At 42.5% G+C, this 7,924-nt stretch overlaps 1 protein-coding gene across 1 annotated transcript; it reads right to left on the reverse strand.

Moving 5' to 3' along the window:
* Positions 1-3,957: 3,957 nt before the first annotated feature.
* Positions 3,958-5,187, reverse strand: LOC107465753 (uncharacterized). The gene is made up of 2 exons (XM_016084724.1): positions 4,804-5,187; positions 3,958-4,743 (listed from the first exon to the last, which is right to left on the reverse strand). Exons 1-2 carry the CDS (start codon positions 5,185-5,187, stop codon positions 3,958-3,960), a joined length of 1,170 nt encoding a protein of 389 aa, XP_015940210.1.
* Positions 5,188-7,924: the final 2,737 nt, after the last annotated feature.

Below are 7,924 nucleotides of genomic sequence, written 5' to 3' on the forward strand. Positions count from 1 at the left end.
AAAAAAATAGAAAGAAAAAGAAAAGCAAGCAGAAAAAGCCAATAGCCCTTAAAGGCAAGGGTAAAAAGGATCCAAGGCTTTGAGCATCAATGGATAGGAGGGCCCAAGAAAATCAAATCCAGGCCTAAGCGGCTAAATCAAGCTGTCCTTAACCATGTGCTTGTGTCATGAAGGTCCAAGTGAAAAGCTTGAGACTAAGTGGTTAAAGTCGTGATCCAAGGCAAAAGAGTGTGCTTAAGAGCTCTGGACACCACTAACTGGGGACTCTAGCAAAGCTGAGTCACAATCTGAAAAGGTTCACCCAGTCATGTGTCTGTGGGATTTATGTATCCGGTGGTAATACTGGAAAACAAAGTGCTTAGGGCCACGGCCAAGACTCATAAGTAGCTGTGTTCAAGAATCAACATGCTTAACTAGGAAAGTCAATAACACTATCCGAAATTCTAAGTTCCCAGAGATGCCAATCACTCTAAACTACAAAGGAAAAAGTGAGATGCCAAAACTGTTCAGAAGCAAAAAGCTACAAGTCCCGCTCATCTAATTATAATTAATATTCATTGATATTCTGGGATTTATAGTATATTCTCTTCTTTTATCCTATTTGATTTTCAGTTGCTTGGGGACAAGCAACAACTTAAGTTTCGTGTTGTGATGAGCGGATAATTTATACGCTTTTTGGCATTGTTTTTAGGTAGTTATTAGTAAGTTTAAGCTACTTTTAGGGATGTTTTCACTAGTTTTTATGTTAAATTTACATTTCTGGACTTTACTATGAGTTTGTGTATTTTTCTGTGATTTTAGGTAAATTCTGGCTGAAATTGAGGGACTTGAGCAAAACTCTGAAGAAGGCTGACAAAAGGACTGCTGATGCTGTTGGAATCTGACCTCCCTGCACTCAAAATGGATTTTCTGGAGCTACAGAACTCCAATTGGCGCGCTCTTAACGGTGTTGGAAAGTAGACTTCCAGAGCTTTCCAGCAATATATAATAGTCCATACTTTATTCGAAGAATAATGACGTAACTTGGCGTTGAACGCCAAGTACAAGCTGCTGTCTGGAGTTAAACGCCAGAAAAACGTCATGATCCGGAGTTGAACGCCCAAAACACGTTATAACTCGGAGTTCAACTCCAAGAGAAGCCTCAGCTCGTGGATTAATCAAGCTCAGCCCAAACATACACCAAGTGGGCCCCGGAAGTGGATTTATGCATCAATTACTTACTCATGTAAACCCTAGGAGCTAGTTTATTATAAATAGAACATTTATCTATTGTATTAGATGTCTTTGATCATTCGGTGTTGTGACCACGTCCAGGATATTCATTCGTACCCAAGAACATGATGAGTGTAATGATGAAAGTGACGATCATTATCATTCTCACTTATGAATGCACGTGATTGACAACCACTTCCGTTCTACCTGCAACAGAGCTTGAATGTGTATCTCTTAGATTCCTCAACAGAATCTTCGTGGTATAAGCTAGATTGATGGCGGCATTTATGAGGATCCGGAAAGTCTCACCTTGTCTGTGGTATTCCGAGTAGGGTCCTGGGAATCCGGAAAGTCTAACCTTGTCTGTGGTATTCCGAGTAGGATTCCGGTAACGAATGACTGTGACGTGCTTCAGACTCGCAAGTGCTGGGCGTTAGTGACAGACGCAAAAGAATCAAGGGATTCTATTCCAGTAGGAGCGGGAACCAACCAGTGATTAGCCGTGCTGTTACAGAGTGCGTGAGCGTAGTTTTCACTGCGAGGATGGGATGTAGCCATCAACCACGGGTGATGCCTCCAGACGATTAGCCATGCGAGTGACAGCCGCAGAGGATCATTTTCCCGAGAGGATTGAAAGTAGCCACCGCTGATGGTGAACCCCTATACACAGCTTGCCAAGGAAAGGAGTAAGAAAGATTGAGTTGAAGCAGTAGGGAAGTAGGCGTCCTTGAGCCATACAGTATCTCCATATGCTTATCTGAAATTCTCACCAATGAATTTACATAAGTATTCTTATCCCTTTTATTTATTTTATTTATCCAATTTAATTCCATTTGACTCTATGATTCCAATCACTAACTGAGATCTACAAGGTGACCATAGCTTGCTTCATACCAACAATCTCTGTGGGATCGACCCTTACTCGCGTAAGGTTTATTACTTGGACGACCCAGTACACTTGCTGGTTAGTTGAACGGAGTTGTGTCCACTCGTGCCAATTTCTAAATTCCATAATTTTACAATGAATGCAAATCAAAGAATAGTGATCACAATTTCGTCCACCACGCGTCAGCGCGAGTGAAGTTGTGTTGAGGGCCTAAGGTTGGCGCGAGAGTGGCCCAACTCTCTGGAAAATGTATGGGCCTGCATCCGCGCTATGGATGCGTGTATGTAGGGTATCACCGTTGTCAATGGCTACATCCCATCCTCTCAGTGAAAATGGTCCAAATGCTCTGTCACAGCACGGCTAATCATCTGTCGGTTCTCAATCAAGCTGGAATAGAATCCCGTGATTCTTTTGCGTCTGTCACTAACGCCCAGTCTTCAGGAGTTTGAAGCTCGTCACAGTCATTCAATCCCAGAATCCTACTCGGAATACCACAGACAAGGTTTAGACTTTTCGGATTCTCATGAATGCCGCCATCAATTCTAGCTTATACCACGAAGATTCTGATTAAAGAATCCAAGAGATATGCGCCCGGCCTAATATAGAACGGAAGTGGTTGTCAATCACGCGCGTTCATAGGTGAGAATGATGATGAGTGTCACGGATCATCACATTCATCAAGTTGAAGTGCAACGAATATCTTAGAACAGGAATAAATCGAATTGAATAGAAAATAGTAGTAATTGTATTGAAACTTGAGGTACAGCAGAGCTCCACACCCTTAATCTATGGTGTGTAGAAACTCCACCGTTGAAAATACTTAAGTGAAAGGTCCAGGCATGGCCGAATGGCCAGCCCCCATGATCTGAGAACTAAGCGTCCCAAGATTTCTAATACAATAGTAAACTATCCTATTTATACTAGACTAGCTACTAGGGTTTACAGGAGTAAGTAATTGATGCATAAATCCACTTCCAGGGCCCACTTGGTGTATGTTTGGGCTGATCTTGATCTATCCACGAGCTGAGGCTTCTTTTGGAGTTGAACGCCAAGTTGTAACGTGTTTTGGGCGTTCAACTCCGGTTCGTGACGTGTTTCTGGCGTTTGACTCCAGACAGCAACATGGAACTGGCGTTGAGTGCCAGTTTACGTCATCTAATCACGAATAAAGTATGGTCTATTATACATTGCTGGAAATCTCTGGATGTCTACTTTCCAACGCCGTTGAGAGCGCGCCATTTGGAGTTTTGTAGCTCCAGAAAATCCATTTCGAGTGCAGGGAGGTCAGATTCCAACAGCATCAGCAGTCCTTTGTCAGCCTCATATCAGAGTTTTGCTCAGATCCCTCAATTTTAGCCAGAAAATACCTGAAATCACAGAAAAACACACAAACTCGTAGTAAAGTCCAGAAATGTGAATTTAGCATAAAAACTAATGAAAACATCCCTAAAAGTAGCTTGAACCTATTAAAAACTACCAAAAAACAATGCCAAAAAGCGTATAAATTATCCGCTCATCACACACCCTCCAAGAGTTTTGCACCATTGTTGCTATAATTTCCCCACTCTCATTCTTGATTGTGGTCACCCCGGATTTCTTTGGCACTACTTGGACCAGGCTTACCCATTCACTATCCGAAATGGGGTAGATGATATCCGCTTCTAGTAGCCGGGTGACCTCTTTTTTCACAACCTCTAAAATTGGTAGTTGAGTCACCTTTGAGGTTGTCGAACGGGTCTAGCTCCTTCTTCGAGGAATATTCGGTGCTCGTATACTTGGGGGCTTATTCCCACTAGATCCGCCAAGCTCCACGCTATGGCCTTTTTGTTCTTCCTCAAGATACATAGCAACTTTTCTTCTTATTGAGGATTTAGTTCCCTTGCAATAATCACGGAGAACTTGTGGGCTTCATCAAGATATGAGTACTTTAAGTGGGTTGGTAGTGGCTTTAATTCTACCTTTTGGTCTTGATTTGAGGTTTGAACTTCCGGATGATCCGGATGGGGTAATGCGTTCGCTTCACTTGGATTTTGACTTGTGTGTTCAATCATATGCTTCTCATCTAACTTCGCAAGATGCACTTCGGCCAAAATGTTGTCAATTGGGTCACACCGGAATAGAGAATGATTCTCCGGTGGGTGTTTTATTGCTTCTTCTAGGCTAAAACTCACGACTCTCCCATCTATTTCAAATGAGTAGGTTCCCGAGTAGGCATCTAACTTGAACCTAGAGGTCCTCAAAAATGGTCTCCCAAGTAGGATAGATGATGCCCTCTCGGACTCGCTCGATTGCATCTCAAGAACGTAAAAATCAATTGGAAACACCAACCCTTTTATATTCACCAATACATCTTCTGCAACACCCATCATGGTTATTATGCTCTTGTCTGCTAAAACAAATCTTGCCATCGACCTCTTCAATGGTGGTAGCCTCAATATACGGTAGACGGAAAGCGGCATGATGCTAACGCATGCACCGAGATCACACATACAATCTAGAAATTGAACCCCATCTACGGTGCAAGTGACCATGCACGGGCCCGGATCATCATACTTCTCGGGTAATGCTCCCATTAAGGCGGAAATAGAACTCCCCAATGGAATAGTTTCTAACTCAAGAATTCTATCCTTGTTCATGCATAAATCCTTAAGGAATTTTGCATATTTAGGTACTTGATGGATAGCATCAAAGAGGGGGATGGTTACCTCAACTTTCTTGAACATCTCCACCATTTTGGGGTCAAGTTGCATACGCTTCCTAGCTTTCTTTGCAAGTGTATGAAATGGGATTGGTTGAGCAATTTCTTCTTCCACGACTCCCTTATTCTTGGGGGCCTCACTTGTTGGTTGAGTCTCTTCATCCTCAACTATGACTCGTGCTTCCTCCTCCTCTTCTATTTCTTCTATCTTGATTCCCTCCTCCTCTTGAGTGATTATGATCGGACTTGGGTCCTTTATCTTCCTCTCTTTCAATTGAGTTTCGGATCTCAAGGTAATGGCATTAATGCCAATTTTGGGATTGGGTTGAGGTTGAGAGGGAATGGCACTAGAATTTAGAGCTTGAGAAGCGAAATTGGAGGGTGGTTCCATGCGTGCAAGAAGAGATTGTAGAGTAGATGTGAGACCGATGAGGCCGGAAGCAAGTGTGGTTTGAAGCTCTTTTTAGCCTTGGAGAATGGTCCGGAGTGTATCATCTTGATTGGGAGAAGTGGAAGGGTATGTGATTTGAGGGGCTTGTGATTGGTTGGGTTGAGGTGGTGGTTGTTGATGTGGTGGTTGATAGGTTTGGTGGTTTCTTCCTTGGTTTTGTTGGGTGTATGGTTGGTTTTGGGAGTATGGTTGGTTTTGTGAATTGTTGTTGTTCCATCTTTGATTGCCTCTATTGTTATTGTCCCTACCTCCTTGTTGGTAATTGTCCTTCCATTGGTTGGAGTTGTCCCTCCAATTTTGATTAGAATTGCCACCCCCTTGATTGTAGTTTCCTCCTTGTTGAGGATACCCTTGGTTGAAATTGCCGCCTTGTTGGTAGTATCCTTGATTCGGGCGGTCATAAAAGTTGTGGGTGGCCGCCAAGGTGTTGTCTTCTTGAAGACTTGGGCACTCGTCCATGTAGTGGGAATAGCAAGAACAAATGCCACACATTTTTTGGGGGACCAATTGTTGACTATATTGTTGAGGAGGTCGTGGAGGGTGTTGTTGACCCAATTGAAGTTACTTTAGGATGTTTATCATCTCGCCCAAGGATTTAGCAAGAGCGGTGGCCTCGCTACTAGAAGATACTTCATTCACGGTCTTTAGGTGGTTGATTCTCCGTCTAGCATGTTGGTTGGACTCGGCCAAGTCGCCAATGAGTTGCCATGCTTCTTCCGCCGTCTTATATTTAGACAAAGAACCATTGCTAGAAGAATCCAAAAGAGTCCTATCTTGTTCTCGCATCCCTTGGCATATGTAGCCGAGCAACACTTGAGTGTCAATCATGTGGTTGGGGCATGCATCAAGAAGTTTGCGAAATCGCTCTCAATACTCACATAGGGGGTTCCGTTTTGCCTTGCAGAATGTATGAGATCTCCTTCCTTAGCTTGTCCATCTTTTCCAGTGGCAAGAATTTTTCTAAGAACCCTCTTCTAAGCAAGTCCCAATCGGAGATAACATCACTCGGTAGAGTGTAAAACCACTCTTTGGCTTTATCCTCAAGAGAGAATGGGAAAGCAAACAATCATACGGCCACTTCATCGGATCCCTCCTGTCTAGTTGTTGAGCATATACTATGAAAATCCTTGAGGTGTTGAATAGGATCTTATGCGGGAAGTCCATGAAATTTGGGTAGGAGGTGAATCAAAGCGGTCTTGAGTTCAAAATTCGCGTTCAAGTTTGGATGAAGCACATGAACGGGTTGAAGAACATAGTCTGGTGCACCCGCTTCCTTGAGAGTAACTCTCTTTGGAGCGGCCATGGTGTCGGCACCTAGATCAAAAGAAGAATTATTAGTAGTGTTAACGGATGGATGGCTAGTGCCTTCTTCGAATGACGGTTCGGGATTCACTTCGGGTAAGGTTGGTGAATTGGTAGGAACCTTGTCACCTTCCCCAAAGGTTAACCGCCTCTGAGCTTGCCTAATGTGGAGCAAAGTTCTTTCGATTTCCGGATCAAATGGAGCTAAGCTCGGATTCGGTTGTGAATGCGTCATGCAATGAAGTAAAGCTCATAGTAAGAAGTGGGATTAGACAAAAATCAATCCTATGTCAATCAAACAAAGAATAACATGGCACACATAAGCAATTCCCCGGCAATGGCGCCATTTTGATAAACGAAATTTTGTATGTCGATATAGAATTTAATAGTGAATACAATCGTGAGCATAGTCTAATCGACACTCAAATCTCGCATCAAACAATTCTACGATCTATAATCGAGAGTATCAATCTCCCGAGTCGTCCTCCCTTGGAATTACTATAGAATGTATGTTATTGAATAGGAACCTTTTGTTGTGGTTTTTGAAGATTGGTGTACTAGTTCAAGCTAGCTAAAATGTATAACAAACAATCAATATTAAGGGACTTGGCCAAGGGTTAACATTGGAAATCATATCACTATAGCTTCCTTCAATGATGATAACAATTAAGTCTTGCTCTACTTAGTTGACCTCTAATTGTAGAGGAGATTCAAGTGAAAGTGACAAGCTTGAGTCACAAGTCCTAGCTTCACCCTAAGGGAATCTAGCTTTAGTGCATTTCAAGCCAATTAGCAATCCTTAATTCTCAATCAACAATTGACATCCACTATTCAAGTTTTCCTAATGGTTCAAACCCTAAGCCAAGTGAAAAACTTTTACTCCATAACTAGTGTTGGCATCTTATCAAACATTTGGTGAGCATTTGGTGCACGAAATTGTGACATCAATGGCGCCATCAACATGGTACGCTCAATTGCAATCTCAACTCTTTATCACAACTTCGTACAACTAACCAGCAAGTGCACTGGGTCGTCCAAGTAATAAACCTTACGCGAGTAAGGGTCGATCCCATGGAGATTATTAGTATGAAGCAAGCTATGGTCATCTTGTAAATCTCAGTAAGGTGGATTCAAATGGTTATGGAGGATTAATGATTAAAAGATAAATAAAATATAAAATAAAGATAGAGATACTTATGTAATTTATTGGTGAGAATTTCAGATAAGCGTATGGAGATGTTTTGTCCCTTCCGTCTCTCTGCTTTCCTACTGTCTTCATCCAATCCTTCTTACTCCTTTCCATGGCAAGCTGTATGTTGGGCATCACCGTTGTCAAAGGCTACAGTCCCGTCCTCTCAGTGAAAATATTCAACGT

This window comes from Arachis duranensis, chromosome 9 (genome assembly GCF_000817695.3).
Source record: "Arachis duranensis cultivar V14167 chromosome 9, aradu.V14167.gnm2.J7QH, whole genome shotgun sequence".
NCBI classification, from domain to species: Eukaryota; Viridiplantae; Streptophyta; class Magnoliopsida; order Fabales; family Fabaceae; genus Arachis; species Arachis duranensis.